Raw genomic sequence first — 16,944 nt, 5'->3', positions numbered from 1 at the left:
GCAAATGCCACATGTGATTTCAGCCAACCGTCCTGTCATAACTGGACTCCCATTCCCGACTCTCAGAAATGGCGTTCGGCGGAGTCCGGGCTGGGAAATTCCAGACGTGGAATTTAATGTAATCACACCTAACGATGCCGTCTTCTCTTCACACGACCCTGTGTCACACGGTAAGAGACATCTGCTAGGGTCAGGCATTTCACAGAGTAAGTCTTTGTTTAATGTGTGTCTCCTTGGCTACAGAATGATTTGCATGAGGTCAAGGGCTCCTGCGTGTGAATCACCAAGAAGGTGGGTGTGGAGAACAGAATAATGTCCCCAAAATGTCCACGTCCTCATCCCCGTGTGGAGAACAGAATAATGTCCCCAAAATGTCCACGTCCTGATCCCGTGTGGAGAACAGAATAATATTCCCAAAAATGTTTTAATCTCTGGAACCTGTGACTATGCCACCTGACCTGGCAAAAGGGAGTCTGCAGATATGATTACATGAAGGACCTTGACCTGGGGCGCTGACCCTGGGTGAGCCCAGTGTAATTTCACAGTCCTTAATAGCAGGGAAGCAGGGGGTCAGACTCAGAGAAGGTGGTGTGAGGACAGAAACAGAGGTTGGAGGGAGAGGGCGACGTGAAGGTGCTGTGGTGCTTGCTTTGAAGATGCAGGAAGGGGCCATGAGCTAAGGAATTTGGACAGTGAAGCTGGGAACAGTAAGGAAACGGATTTTCCCAAGAGCCAGGGTCCTTTAGGGGCTCAGGAATCCCACAGCAGTTCTGGTGCCTTGAGGTGCCTCTGGGGCACTGAGCAGAAACAAGAGGTCCTGAGCTCAGAGGAAAGATCTGGATGAAGGAGTTATATCTGGGCTGAAGGTCAGCCAACGTGTGGATGAGATTCTCTGCAGAAAGGAGAGAGAGGGTGTGAAAAGAGGGGCCAGCAGCAAGCCTCCCCAGGTCCAAATGCAACTCTGTCCTGGTTTCCAGAGAAGTGTTATCTTCCTGAGAGCCATGCATGCAGGGTTTAAAATCTGCAGAGAAAAGGAACATGGGACCATCGTAGGATGACTGGAGTCATCTCAAAACTCAAGGGCCCTACAGATAAATGCTGGAGACGGTGTGGAGAGAAGGGAACACTCCTACACTGTTGGTGGGAATGTAAGTTGGAGCAGCCACTATGGAGAACACTATGGAGGTTCCTTAAAAAACTAAAAATAGAGTTACCATATGATCCAACAATCCGACTCCTGGGCATATATCCAGAGAAAACCATAATGTGAAAATATCCATGCACCCCAATGTTCATAGCAGCACTATTTACAATAGCCAAGAGATGGAAGCAACCTAAGTGTCCATGGACAGATGAATGATAAAGAAGATGTGGTACATATATATATAATGGAATAGTACTCAGCCATAAAAAAGAATGAAATAATGCCATTTGCAGCAACATGGATAGACCTGGAGATTATCACACTAAGTGAAGTAAGTCAGACAAAGAAAGACAAATATCATATGATAGCGTTTATATGTGGAATCTAAAAAATTATACAAAAGAAGTTATTTATAAAACAGAAACAGACTCGCAGACATAAAGAACACACTTATGGCTACCAAAGGAAAAAGGGTGGGGGGAGGGATAAATTAGGAGTTTGGGATTAACAGATACACACGACTATATATAGAATAGATAAACAACAAGGACCTACTGTAGAGCACAGGGAACTATATTCACCATCTTGTAATAACCTATAATGGAAAAGAATCTGAAATAGCATATATATATACATGTGTGTATCACTGAGTCACTTTGTTGTACACCTGAAACTAACACAACATTGTAAATTAACTATACTTCAAGTAAAAAAAAAAGCAGAACAGTCAACAGAGCATTGTATATAAACTAAATAAAATTACTTAAAGTGCTTTCTCTTTAAAAAAAACAACAACAACAACAACTTGGGCTTCCCTGGTGGCACAGTGGTTAAAAATCCACCTGCCAATGCAGGGGGACATGGGTTCGAGCCCTGGTCCAGGAAGATCCCACATGCCGCGGAGCAACTAAGCCTGTGCATCACAACTACTGAGCCTGCGCTCTAGAGCCCACAAGCCACAACTACTGAGGTCCGTGCACCTAGAGCCCGTGCTCTGCAGCAAGAGAAGCCACCACAATGAGAAGCCCGTGCACCGCAATGAAGACCCGACACAGCCAAAAATAAACAAATAAAATGAATAAATTTATAAAAATAAAAAAAAACAGCAACTTAAGGGCGAGGGTGAATTATGGAGAACACATTGATATGTCTTGCCTATGGTATTTTCCCCAGAGAGCTCTCTCCACTGCAGCAAATGTGCTTTGCAGACATATTTCCCACTAAAATTCTGTTGACCCAAAGCAGAGATCTGTTGGGGAAAGGCATCAGATTTGAGATACATAATTTTCCCTACTTCCTGGCAGATGGAAGGCTGTACTGAAACTGAAGAAAAGACCCTCAGTGGATATTCAGTTCCGTTGTGCATGCGCCTATAAAATCTCAGGAATCCTGCACTATGGCAGCGTACCGGGCACGCACTGCCGTTACTGATTCCTGAGGGTGTTAAATTTAATGTGGAAAAAAGATGTGTGGTTCAACACATCTCCACGGCCCCTCCATGTAACTCACCTGTACATGTGGCCATTTATAATGTTTTCTTCCTAATCACAGAGGACACAGATGAACACCCACCAAACGAACCCCACCCCAGCGCTGAGGATCACAAATGGCCATGTCTCTGGAAAGCACTAATTCTGCAAAGAGGTCTAAGGCATAATCATTTTGGGGGACTTGAAAAATATCAATCAAGCGTACATTAAGTTCATTCTGAACCTTCCCAGAAAAGCCGGCAGCATTAACGACACGCAGAGTGCTTTCCCAGGCTAAGTAGAGGGAAATGGTATTCGTTGTAGGTGTTTCATAGGTACCCACACATCAAAGCCACAGATGCATACGTGTAGCTTTGGAGACACAGTTTATATCCCATGCATTTCCCTTAAGTGGGAATTTCCAATGAAACAAGTGGATTGAGCAGCAGTATCTCTATCTGACCCTGACCGCCAACCCCATTAGTATTATGGGAGAAAGATAAAATACACAAGACAAAGAGAAAGGTGAGGAAATGACAACAAGCAGACCTCGGGAGCCAGAAGCAGGTGGACAAGTGTCACAGCCTCAGGAGGAGGAACGATGCTCCGTCCCCTCGAGATGTGTCCACATCCTAATCCCCGGCACTGTGCATAGGGTCCCTCAGAAAAAGGGGTGCCAGCAAAAGGGACTTCGGAGAAGGGATTAAAGACGTTTAGATGCGAAAATAACCCTGGATTATCCACAGGAGGCTCAGTATGATCACAAGGGTCCTAGTTTTCCCTGCCATCCATAATACGAATAATTTGGCAATTCCCTGGCAGTCCGGTAGTTAGGACTCAGCGCTTTCACTGCTGTGGCCCTGGGTTCAATCCCTGGTCAGAGAACTAAGATCCCACAAGCCACGGGGCATGACCAAAATAAGTAAATGAATCCATAAAATTGCCTAAAAACCTTGGTAAAGAGAAAATCTTAAAAACAGAATAAAAGACATTAAAAAAAACGAAATACAAATAATTTGACAAATGTTTTATCCGTTTGGGAAAAAAGTACAGTGGGTGTAACTCACTGTTTACGTCTATTCCTTTTACTGTATTCATTAATTAAGTTAATTATTTTTGGCCACGCTGTGGGATCTTAGTTCCCCAACCAGGGACTGAACCCGTGCCCCCTGCATTGGGAGCACAGAGCGTTAATCACTGGACCGCCAGGGAAGTCTCTGCTGTATCAATTTAACTATTTACCTCCTTCATATACTGGATTCTCCAAGTCTGAAAGCAATGTGTTAAATTCTACCAGCACAAATGTTTTCCAGGATGCTTACAATAGCTTTCGTCCTCTATATGTACTGTCTGGAGATGTTAATCACTGTGTTTCTCTTTGGAGAGTTTGGATGAACTTTTATGAAACAAGTTGACTGTAGCCGCGGAAGAGAGAAAGAGGCAGGGAAAAGGGCAGGAAAGTGAGAAAGCAGACGTGTTTCCAATGCTCTGAAGAGCTCAGCGTGGCTGACAGCAGTGCTCTGGGTGGTCTGTGTTGAAGGTGGCCAGGGGGCAGGTGGAAGGCAGGGGGAGGGGAGATGTGGACTCCACACGTACGTTTGAAGAGTGCTGGCTGTAAGGATGATGTCAAGAGAGAGTGGCATGGACAGAGATACACTACCAAATGTCAGGTAGACAGCTAGTGGGAAGCAGCCGCATAGCACAGGGAGATCAGCTCGGTGCTTTGTGACCGCCTGGAGGGGTGGGATAGGGAGGGTGGGAGGGAGGGAGACGCAAGAGGGAAGGGATATGGGAACAGATGTATATGTATAACTGATTCCCTTTGTTATAAAGCAGAAACTAATACACCATTGTGAAGCCATTATACTCCAATAAAGTTGTAAAAAAAAAAAAGAGAGAGAGTTGGGCGTGAGGGTCTGGAGCCCAGATAATGATCGTCATGGAAACACACTGAGGCTTTAATAAAATAACCCTTGTGAAAACACCCAACGCTTTGCATGTCCCTCACATATCTTATCCCAAGTGGACCGGTCCAAATATCAAATCCACAGGACACATCACCACACTTTACATCATTTCAAAGCAACATCCTAAAATTGACTGTCCTGATAACGAAAGCCAAACACATCAGTGGAACAAAGCAGTGGCAACAATTGAAACATACATTTCCTTGGGAATCCCACTTTCCCAAAGGACCGCTAGAGCTCGTGTCTGTGTCTGAATTAACCTCTGGATTTCACCAGAACTCACCGTTATTGACCAGGACGTGGAGTGGAATTTTCTTCATCTTGAACCTCTGGACGAACCGCTGGATAGACCTCATGGATGCCAGGTCACAATACAGAAATTCCACTGGAGAAAGACAAAAAATGCATGGTTATCCTCTAATTTACTGCAGATGCTAAGACGATTTCTAAAGAGGTTAACTTCTATCCCTCCTGGGAAGTAACACTGGATTAGAGAAAAGAGGAAGGTCCATTGTGGGCAACATACGCTAAGAAGACCCTCTATGAGTTACGTCCTGGACGATGCCCTCTTTTTGAGTGTGGGTGGGACTGTGTCCTCTTATACGGCAAAGATCCTGGGATGTCACCCCTATGACTGTATTTCATTACATAATATTCCCTCTTGCGAGAAGACTAGAGACAGAGAGATTCTCCTGCTGTTCTGGAAGAAATAAGTTGCCTCATTGGGAGAGGGCCATGCCCTCAGGGCAGCTCCTGGGAGCTGAGAACAGCTCCCACTCAAGAGCCAGCAGGAAAGTCAGGACCTCAGACCTACAACCTTAAGGGACTGAGTTCATCCAACAGCCATGTGAGCTCAGAGATGATCCTGTGGTCCAGAGGGGAACTTAGGCCAGACAACCGTTCTGAGCGGAAGGCAGTTTTCTGGGTCATTCTGCAGCAGTGTGGTCCTTGCATTGTCGCAGCTGGCTCTGCTGAAGGATCGCTTTGGGTCTCCCCAGACCCAGCTCTTGGTTAAGATGCTCACAGGGACATCCGTGGCCCCAGGACCCGGGAACAGAGGGGAGTACGGTTTCCATATCCTAAGGACCAGCACCTACTGTGCCGTACATCTCAGGGGTGAGACATGCCTGCAGGATTTTGTTGGTTTGTGGTTTCTGTAGGGAGTTTTAAATATAATTATACCTGAGAGCCAGCAAAAGTACTCGCTTGGGAAGGTACATATTTTGGAACACATATGCTAGTGTTCACTCAGAAGAGACATTTTAAGATAATCTTGAGCACGGAGAATGGAACCTATGTGGGCCAAGTCACACAGCCATTGAGGACAAGCGAGTGTTTATATTTATTAAAATATTTTCAATATTTTCCCTAAAAAATTACAGTGGGAGTGGGGGTGGGCATGCTCCTGGATCAGAGTTACTCAGCGTGGCCTATGGACGGGCACCATCCTGTGATCTGTTGGTTACCAGTCTGCCAGAGGACGCGTTCAGAAATTGAGGATGCGTGTAGAAATTAAAAAAAAAAAATCAAGTCATTTTATGTTTGCTGAATCCAGTAATTAAAAAAAAAAAGCAACACTGGGCACTCCCGTTTTGCATGTGTCTTACATGTATTTTTTCTCATAATTCCTTTCTATTCTGTCTCCAATGGCATCAGGCTGTGACAGACTGGGGACAAGGGAGCTTTGCCACAGGGCGTTTGGAAGTTCTGCTCTAGAACACGGTGCCATCTGGATAGGCATTCCTGACACACTGTTCTAACTTTCGCCTGAAACACTCCCAAGAATGTTAAAAAAAAAAAAAGAGGAAAACTCACACTACTGCTAATAACTCGAACCCATGGTAAAAGGATGGGTGGACCCACACACTCAGCTTCCAGAAATAGAGCACGGTTACTGGATCTTCGAAATGTCAGAAGATGATTTTTCCCTGCTCCTTGGGGGAAAAGGATCAGAAATGACCAGAAACATGAGGACTGATGTTCCACGTTGAGAGCGCTGCCTTGTGAAGGAGCTACTGGGTTTTGCTTCTTTTCTACCCATTCTTGTCATTAGCACCCACTTTCTACATCCTTTGAGGAGCTGCCCCCCACCCCTCACCTCTACAATAGCATCACTGGCAGGACGATGGGGTGACACTGCACAGGGAATATGAGCCCTCAAATCAAGCCCTACCACTGAGGAAGGCAGACTGTTCCCTGCAGACCATAAGGCTTTAAGGGCTCCATCCCTGAGAAAAGAGACGCCCAAGACAAGGTGCAAACTGTGAGGTGTGCCCCCCATCGAGCAGAAGCAACAGGATTGATCACTGACAGGATATGGGGACTCACGCATGCTACGGGCTCACCTAAAACCCAAGTATCCCCCCAACAATGCACACGGTGAGAGGGGACAGGGATAAGTGACACAGCAGGGCTCCTGGCAGGGAGAAGGAGACACAAGTGACATTTTTCATTTTACCTGGGGTGCCATCACGAACACCTTCATTTCTATCTGGATAATTAGAGAAATGAAGGTTGCGATGTTTTGAGAATGGTCAAGATACCCTTAGGAAATGAGAAATAGAACGTCTGCCATGCAGAGGACTGGAACACAGGAGGTATACCAGTTGTCCGGGTAGCAAAACAGGACACCCAGGAAACAGATAGGGGTGCAGTTTGAAAGAGTAAGAGTGAACCCCAAGGGGCTGGTCAGGATGCAAAACCAAGATGGTAGCCTTGTATGGGAAGACCACACTCAGAGTTCTTCTGGATATTCATGATAGAGCTTTTTAAAGCAGGGATTGAAAATTAAAAGGCTGAAAAGTATCAGGCAAACAAGCAGAAATCAAGCAGGGCTGGCCCTACTGACATAAGGTGGAGACGATTCAGGACTAAAATATTAATGGGGCAACATGGATCGTTATCTGTGGGTCCAACGCTCAGTCAAGTTGAAGTCACGATAGTCATGTGCCATGTTCTCAGAATAACACAATATCGCAGTCTATTTCTCAGGAACTCTTGGGAATGCAGGGAGAAGTGGACAAAACCAAAATGGTTATGGGAGAAATGAGTGTACGTCTTTGAGCATCTGACAGATCGATAGAGCAAAAAAAACAAAAAAGACAGAAACAAAGACCCAGAGAAGACTGTGAATAATATATTTGACAAGGTTGAAAATGCAAATTTACAAATAGGGATGAGTCTATCATAGGAAGAAGATTTTAAAATGATAGGTGTGTGCTTCTAACGATATTAATAATATGCTAGATTTACAAGTAAAATATGAACATCTCAAGGAAATGAATGCTTTTCTGAGAAAAACACTGATTGTTACGACCTAATCAAGGAAATTAGGACTAATCAGAGCAACGAATATGGGAGAAATAGAAAAATTAATGAAAGAACGACATCCAGAAAAGGCGGGGACAGTGTCCATGGTATTTTATCAAATTTTTTCCGACTTTCAAAAAATAGATGATCCCACCTCTGTTGACTGATTTAGAACACGCGGGTGGGGGGAAAAGCCTGAGTTGATTCTTTTTATGAAGTGTGCCTTGTTCTGATACAAAAATCTGCAAAGAAATAGCACCAGAAGGAGAGGGGAGTTCACATCAATACTCAGAGAAGAAAAAATTCACGAACAAAAATGTAAATTAAAACGTTTCCACTGGGATAAACATAAGCACGTACGAGAAAAACACAAGATGATTTTCAGAGAGGCTGTCTGTTCAGAGATGATTTCTGCCATGAAAGGGCTCCTAGAATTGGTTCTCTGCATCTCACCATAACCACTACCCGCCTTGGAACCTAACAGGGGTAATTTTAGGGCCACCAAGACCCTGAAAGGCTGAGAGGCACTGTTTATAGTGAAGGGAGTTCAGGTGAGCATGAGGGCAGCTTTCAAATATCCCGACACCAAGCACAGCCCCCGTACACGGGGCCAGCGGGTCCCGGAAGATCTGCCCCGCCTCTCCCCAACGGGGAACAGGGGCTCACTCTTCCTGTGTGTGAGGGCAGCAAGCACTGTCCGGCTCCGTCACAGACGAATTCGGGGAGCTGCCGGCTGCTATATCCATGCAGCTTCCAGAGTCCTGGCCCTGTCCTCACTCCAGACAAAGGAATAGGGTCCCCCAAAGGAACAGGAGGCACCCAGAAGGAGAACAGCTTGGTTATCGCAGCCTGCCTCTCACCTTTCCCTATATTTCTCTATTTAAAAGATAAAGGTGAAACAGCACCCATAAAGTGATATGAAAAGGGCAAACAACCTTATGAAAAAATGGACAAGAGACATGAGCAGCACTCGCCAAGAGAAGAAAACGGAATGCCAAAACACTCCCTAAAAGACATGCTATCTCAACAGCAAGTGGAAATGCAAATTAAAACCAGAAGATGTCACTTCACATCTACCAAGGTGTCAAAAACGTCAGACCTCGCATTATCAAGGTTTCTGAGAATACAGAATACATCAGTACATGTCTACATTGCTCTTCGGAATAGAAACTGGGCCAGATCTTTGGAAAAGAATGTAATATGACACAATCATTTTGAATGTGTGTGTAGCACTGGACTGAGCAATTCCACGCCTAGGCGTATATACCCTAGAAAATGTCTCACCCCTGTCCACCAGGCGATGTGTATACGAATATTTGTATGCGCATCGTTTCTATGGGCAGAGACAAATACACCAGAAATACATCAAAATGCCTGTCAACCAGAAAAATAATAATTCATTACTTAAAGATAAACGTGACATATACACACCTCTTGGCTGTTCTAGACAGAGAGACAGACTCAAGTCTGTTGAGACGTGAGATGCTATTTTCCAGGTAGGAAGCAGAACCAAGCTGCCCCTAAAACCAGATAGGGAAGGCAGACAGAGGGAGATTATTCTGTGTGTGCGTGCGTGCGTGCGTGTGTGTGTGTGTGTGTGAGAGAGAGAGACAGAGAGAGAGAGAGCGATCCCAGGCACACAGTGAGAAAAGTGAATAAACCAATGAGCATTTTTCTCTCTGGTTCTGCTGGTGACAAGCACCCTTCCATGGCTCCTAAACAGGGGGATGTCTCCCCAGGACATGTCCTGAGTGGGGTGCGCTTTCCCGGAATAGGAGGCTGTACCCAGAAAGCATCCAGAGGACAGCTCTGCATCAGGACCAGGACATGCATGCGGAATGAACTCCTCGCAGCCTCTCTTCCGGAAGCCCCACCCCACCCCACCCCGCCCCGCAAGGGCGGTCTTCCCAGAGCAACTCGGCATCACAGACAGCATCTCAGGAAATATCTCAGGAAGCAACCGGATTCTGAACCACGGGGCCTGGCTGACGTGCCTTCTCGGGGGCTGTGACTCCACACCACAAGGTGGATTTGCTTTTTCTCTTTGACCAGTGCAGGCAGACCTCATTGTACGGCATCTCAATGGATTGTGCTTTGCAGATGCTGTGGACTTTTTGGGGGGTTTTGTTTTTTGGGTTTTTTGTTTTTGTTTTTACAAATGGAAGGTTTGGGGCAACCCCGCGTCGGGCAAGTCTGTCGGGGCCATTTTCCCAAAAGCATTTGCTCAGTTTGTGTCTCTGGGTCACATTTTGGTCCATCTCGCCATATTTCAAACATTTTCATTAGGATTCTGTTTGAGATGCTGACCTGTGATCAGGGAAACTTCCCGTTACTACTGCAACAGGATATGGCTTGGGGAAGGCTCACAAGGAAGTGAAGCAACTTTGGGCTCTAAAGTTATTTTTAAATAAAGGTATGTGTGTTGTTGTTTTAGACACAGTAAGGACCTACTGTATAGCACAGGCAACTCTACTCAATATTCTGTAATGGCCTGTATGGGAAAAAAAAACTAAAAAAGAGTGGATACCTGTATATGTATAACTGAATCACTTTGCTGTACACCTACCTGAAACTAACACAACATTGTAAATCAACTATACTCCAATAAAAATTGTAAAAAAAGAAAAAAGAAGACTTTTTTTAAGTTACACGTGAATTACTTTTAATCCACGTGCAACTTTTTTTAATTAAAAAAAATTTTGTTTAATTTTAATTTTTATTTTTGGCCATGCCACGCAGATTGTGGGATCTTAGTTCCCTGACCAGGGATTGAACCCAGGGCCCCGGCACTGAAAGCTATGAATCCTAACCACTGGACTGCCAGGGAATTCCCAAGACATAATAGACTTAAACTATGGTCTAGTGTGAACATAACTTTTAGATGCACCGGGGAACCAAACAATTCGTGACTTCCTATATTATTGTGATATTTGATTTATCGTGGTGGTCTGGAACCAAACCCACGATACCTCCCAGGTGTGTCTGTACCTCTAAAAGGATCAGACCGTAGACAGCCAGCCTGTACGGCCAGCATCCGAGGGAAGCCGTGAGGCCCCAGCCACTTGGTTGCTCTGTGTTACAGCTGCCCGTCCCTGCAGGTGAGGTCAGTGGGCACAGCCAGGTAGGTGCACCTGAGTGGTCTCATCCACCTGCCTTGGTCCCCTGATGCCTGTCTGTGCACATCCACTGCCCCAGCGTCACTTGTTCTCATGGTTCATAGTTAAAAATCCCCTTTTCCTTAAGTCTAATGCTCTCCTAATTGAAGTATTTCTGCTCTGTCCATATTTCCTTTTTCTAAACTGTCAACTGAAAAAAAAAAGCACAACCTAAAAGTTGAGAATTATGTTTTACTTGGTGGACTTGCTGACGACTTAAGCCTGGGATACAGCCTCTCAGGTAGCTCTGGGGGACTGTTCCAAAGAGGTCAGGAAGCAGCCAGGGTACGCAGGAGTTTTTGCAACAAACACCAGGTAGTTCAAACATCAAAAGATTATTAAAGAAACCAGACATCTCAAGTTAATGAATCTGGCGCTTTTCTATATATGGGAAGATGCAGGAGTCTGAGCTCATTAAAATCATTCCTCTGATATGCACCTTAACTCTCTGGGGCCAGGATCCTGTTTTACTCCATCCTGAATCCCCTCAGGGCAAAACACTGGGGAAGCCACAGTGGCTGAGGGCTTGATGGCTGCAACATCCTTTGTTTAATGAAAAGGCTGGTGACATTTTTTGTCCACATCACAAAGATATCTTGGAGATCCAATGCTGTCTTACAATAACCAGCTGCAATTTTTTGTCCCCCCTGTGCCCGCCTGAGCCTCAAGCTCACCCTTATCAAGCAAAGCCCTGGTCCTCAGATTACAGGGATTCCTCCCTACAGACAGACAGTTTTAGGACACACACACACACCTCCAGGGAAGTTCATTTCTTTAAGTCTCCCCACTCGCTTTTCTCTCTCTCCTTGGAGACACCAAACCACCACCACTGAACCATCACAGGAAGACGTTACATTCAACCCCAGAATCTCAAGTATAAAACCACTGCCACCACCAAAAAAGAGTCAACAACAACACAGGTAAAAAGCTTTGGTAAAAGGTGTTGAAATTTGTGAAATTTTCAGGTTACAGATTATTCAAATGTTTATGATTGCCAAGTATATTTGGAAAATGAAATTAAAGTGAGAACATTCTCCATCGACCCCAAGACAAGTAACAGATGCCTCAAAGCACTTTACAATTAAAGACAAAAGAATGACCTCCGGGCTTCCCTGGTGGCGCAGTGGTTGAGAGTCTGCCTGCCGGTGCAGGGGACACGGGTTTGTGACCCCGTCCGGGAAGATCCCACATGCCACAGAGCGGCTAGGCCCGTGAGCCATGGCCACTGAGCCTGCGCGCCCAGAGTCTGTGCTCCACAATGGGAGAGGCCACAACAGTGAGAATCCCGTGTACCGAAAAAAAAAAAAAAAAAAGAATGACCTCCAACTAACTGGTAAGCCAGATGATTAGAAGACAATCAGCGTCTTACTTGGAAACAGGGGCTTCTAAAGAGTTTTAAAAGCAATTCGTACTCCCAGGAGGTAAATGGTACTTCTGGGGATCTTATTTAGTTTATCCACCCACAGAGCTGGACTAAAAGTAACTTCCACCCAGCCCACATGATCACAAGTCCCTAACTAGTGTAGGTTTAGTATGAGTGTGTTACCCACTTTTTATGGATTATAACACCAAGATGACATGAGCATTCCTCACAGCCAACTAAAGCGCTTCGTAAGTAATCACAGGGTAAATGCAAATTTAATTGCAATGAGATATCACCTCATCACCTGTTGGAATGGCTATTATCAAAAAGATAACAAACAACGAATGCTGGAGAAGGTGTGGAGAAAAGGGAACCCTCCTACACTGTTGGTGGGAGTGTAAATTGGTGCCGCCACTATGGAGATCAGTATGGAGGTTCCTTAAAAAACTAAAAACAGAACTACCATATGATCCAGCAATCCCACTCCTGGGCATATACCTGGAGAAAACCATAATTCAAAAGATACATGCACACCTATGTTCACAGCAGCACGATGCACGATAGCTAAGACATGGAAGCAACCTAAGTGTCCACCGACAGATGAATGGGTAAAGAAGATGTGGTACATATATACACTGGAATATTACTCAGCCATAAATGTAAGGCCAGACACTATCAAACTCTTAGAGGAAAACATAGGCAGAACACTCTATGACATAAATCACAGCAAGATCCTTTTTGACCCACCTCCTAGAGAAATGGAAATAAAGACAAAAATAAACACATGGGACCTAATGAAACTTCAAAGCTTTTGCACAGCAAAGGAAACCATAAACAAGACCAAAAGACAACCCTCAGAATGGGAGAAAATATTTGCAAATGAAGCAACTGACAAAGGATTAATCTCCAAAATTTATAAACAGCTCATGCAGCTCAATAGCAAAAAAACAGACAACCCAATCCAAAAATGGGCAGAAGACTTAAATAGGCATTTCTCCAAAGATGATATACAGACTGCCAACAAACACATGAAAGAATGCTCAACATCATTAATCATTAGAGAAATGCAAATCAAAACTACAATGAGATATCATCTCACACCAGTCAGAATGGCCATCATCAAGAAATCTAGAAACAATAAATGCTGGAGAGGGTGTGGAGAAAAGGGAACACTCTTGCACTGCTGGTGGGAATGTGAATTGGTACAGCCACTATGGAGAACGGTATGGAGTTTCCTTAAAAAACTACAAATAGAACTACCATATGACCCAGCAATCCCACTACTGGGCATATACCCTGAGAAAACCATAATTCAAAAAGAGACATGTACCAAAATGTTCATTGCAGCTCTATTCACAATAGCCCGGAGCTGGAAACAACCTAAGTGTCCATCATCGGATGAATGGATAAAGAAGATGTGGCACATATATACAATGGAATATTACTCAGCCATAAAAAGAAACGAAACTGAGCTATTTGTACTGAGGTGGATAGACCTAGAGTCTGTCATACAGAGTGAAATTAGTCAGAAAGAGAAAGACAAATACCGTATGCTAACACATATATACGGAATTTAAAAAAAAAAATGTCATGAAGAACCTAGGGGCAAAACGGGAATAAAGACACAGACCTACTTGAGAATGGACTTGAGGATATGGGGAGGGGGAAGGGTAAGCTGTGACAAAGCGAAAGAGAGGCATGGACATATATACACTACCAAACGTAAGGTAGATAGATAGTGGGAAGCAGCCGCAGAGCACAGGGAGATCAGCTCGGTGCTTTGTGACCGCCTGGAGGGGTGGGATGGGGAGGGTGGGAGGGAGGGAGATGCATGAGGGAAGGGATGTGGGAACAGATGTATATGTATGACTGATTCACTTTGTTATAAAGCAGAAACTAATTTAAAAAAAAAAAACAGTATGGTACAGGAATAGAATAGAGAGCCCAGAAATAAACCCTCACATATATGGTCAAAAAAAAAAAAAATCTACAAACAATAAATGCTGGAGAGGGTGTGGAAAAAAGGGAACACTCTTGCACTGCTGGTGGGAATGTGAATTGGTACAGCCGCTATGGAGAACGGTATGGAGGTTCCTTAAAAAACTACAAATAGAACTACCATATGACCCAGCAATCCCACTACTAGGCATATACCCTGAGAAAACCGTAATTCAAAAAGAGACATGTACCAAAATGTTCATAGCAGCCCTATTTACAATAGCCCGGAGATGGAAACAACCTAAGTGTCCATCATCGGATGAATGGATAAAGAAGATGTGGCACATATATACAATGGAATATTACTCAGCCATAAAAAGAAATGAAATTGAGCTATTTGTAATGAGGTGGATAGACCTAGAGTCTGTCATACAGAGTGAAGTAAGTCAGAAAGAGAAAGACAAATACTGTATGCTAACACATATATATGGAATTTAAGAAAAAAAATGTCATGAAGAACATAGGGGTAAGACAGGAATAAAGACACAGACCTACTAGAGAATGGACTTGAGGATATGGGGAGGGGGAAGGGTAAGCTGTGACAAAGTGAAAGAGCGGCATGGACATATATACACTACCAAATGTAAGGTAGATAGCTAGTGGGAAGCAGCCGCATAGCACAGGGAGATCAGCTCGGTGCTTTGTGACCACCTAGAGGGGTGGGATAGGGAGGATGGGCGGGAAACGCAAAAGGGAGGGGATATGGAAACATATGTATATGTATAACTGATTAAATTTGTTATAAAGCAAAAAAAAAAAAAAAGAATGCAATCATGCCATTTGCAGCAACATGGATGGACCTAGAGGTTATCACACTAAGTGACGTAAGCCAGACAGAGAAAGATAAACACCATATGATAGCACTTATATGTGGAATCTAATTTACAAAAAAGATACAAATGAACTTATTTACAAAACAGAAGCAGACTTATAGATATCAAAAACAAACTTATAGTTACTAAAGGGGAATCTTGGTGGGCGGGGGGGAGGGCGATAAAGTAGAACGTTGGGATGAACACACACACACACAGTGCTATATATAAAATAGATAACCAACAAGGACCTACTGTGTAACACAGGGAACTCTACCCAATATCCTGTGATAACCTTTATGAGAAAAGAATCTAAAAAAAGAATGAATATATGCATATGTATAACTGAATCACTTTGCTGTACACCTGAAACATGACATTTTAAATCAACTATATTCCAATAAAATTAAAATATCTTTTCTTTACAAAGCAGAGAGTAGAATGGTGGTTACCAGAGGTTGGGGTTTGGGGAAAAATAGGAAGCTACTGCTCAAAGGGTACATATTTCCAGTTATAGGAAGAAAAAGTTCTGGGGTCTAATGTACGTCATGGTGACTACGGGTAACAATACTGTCTTATATACTCAAAATCTGCTAAGACAGTAGATCTTAAATGTTCTCATCACACACACACACACAACAAAATGGTAACCATGTATGGTGATGGGTGTGTTGTGTGTGTGTTGAGAACGCTTAGGATCTACTGACCTCGCAAAATTTCAAGTATATAATACAGCACCGGTTCTGGTAATCATTTCAAAATGTATACGCACGTTAAATTTTCACACGGGACATCTTCATAAAAAAACAAAACACCGCAGTGTACAACCAGATCAATTAATCAGTCAATCAATCAGCGAATGATCTCAGTCACAGAAAAAGAAAAAAGAAATCCAAATACTCCAAGAGTCACGTTTGGTGGACAGAAATGGAAAAAAGGGGAAAAATCCAACTCCAATATATACCCTCTTCCCACCCATGCGACCAGCACTCTAACTTGTGAAATTTTCTGTCCACTAGGAGGCAGGACAACATCAGTAATGTGGGGTTCAGGGTGGAAAAAGTTCTTCACAAGCAGCTTTTATTGAGATGAAAAGACTTCCTACCACGAGAACACAAACAAATGTACAAAGATGGCCAACTTCCTTTGTTGCTCTCAGGATCCCCTTTCGTAGTCCCTGGTGAGAAGGTCGTGTGGTTACTTGACTTGGGTGTAGACACCAGCTTTAACAAGTTGAATCCAGGGAGTACAGGCGCCCATCTGCCTGCAGGGCTCTCCTCACTCTCACCTGGATTGAAGGGCTTGAAGAGGGAGCCATGGGTATCAGCTAGCTACACTGTGTAACAAATTGTCCCTAACTTCCTGGACGAAGACAACACCCATTTACCATCTCCCAGCTCTTTATGTCAGAAGTCTGGGTGGGGGTGGGCAGGGTCCTCTGCTCTGGGTCTCACAAAGCTGAAACCATGGTGTCAACAGGGCTGGGGGGTCATCCTCTGTGGCTGGGGATCCTAGTCCAGCCTCACTCGGGTTGTAGGTGAAATTCAGTTCCATGCGGTTGTAGGGCTGAGGTCCCGTTTTCTTTCTGGCTGTCGGGCAAAGGTGGCTCTCAGCTTCAAGGGGTCACTGAGCTCCGTGCTGCGTGGCCCTCCCAAAACACGGCTGTCAGCTTTTTCTAAGCCAGCATAAAAATTTCTGCTTCTGTTTCAAGTCTCTCTCACAGGGTC

General features: G+C 44.2%; 1 protein-coding gene across 1 annotated transcript in view; it reads right to left on the bottom strand.

Moving 5' to 3' along the window:
* The window catches only part of LOC308608408 (polyprenol dehydrogenase-like), a 188,676-nt gene that overhangs the window by 43,274 nt on the left and 128,458 nt on the right, over positions 1–16,944 (bottom strand). Inside the window, exon 4 of the mRNA XM_081221430.1 lies at positions 4,864–4,965. Coding sequence (XP_081077556.1) covers positions 4,864–4,965 — 102 coding nt within the window. The remainder of the gene's footprint in view (positions 1–4,863; positions 4,966–16,944) is intronic.

This window comes from Mesoplodon bidens (assembly GCF_964165515.1).
Source record: "Mesoplodon bidens genome assembly, chromosome: X".
Taxonomy (NCBI): Eukaryota; Metazoa; Chordata; class Mammalia; order Artiodactyla; family Ziphiidae; genus Mesoplodon; species Mesoplodon bidens.
This window is presented reverse-complemented; position numbering and strand designations above follow the sequence as displayed.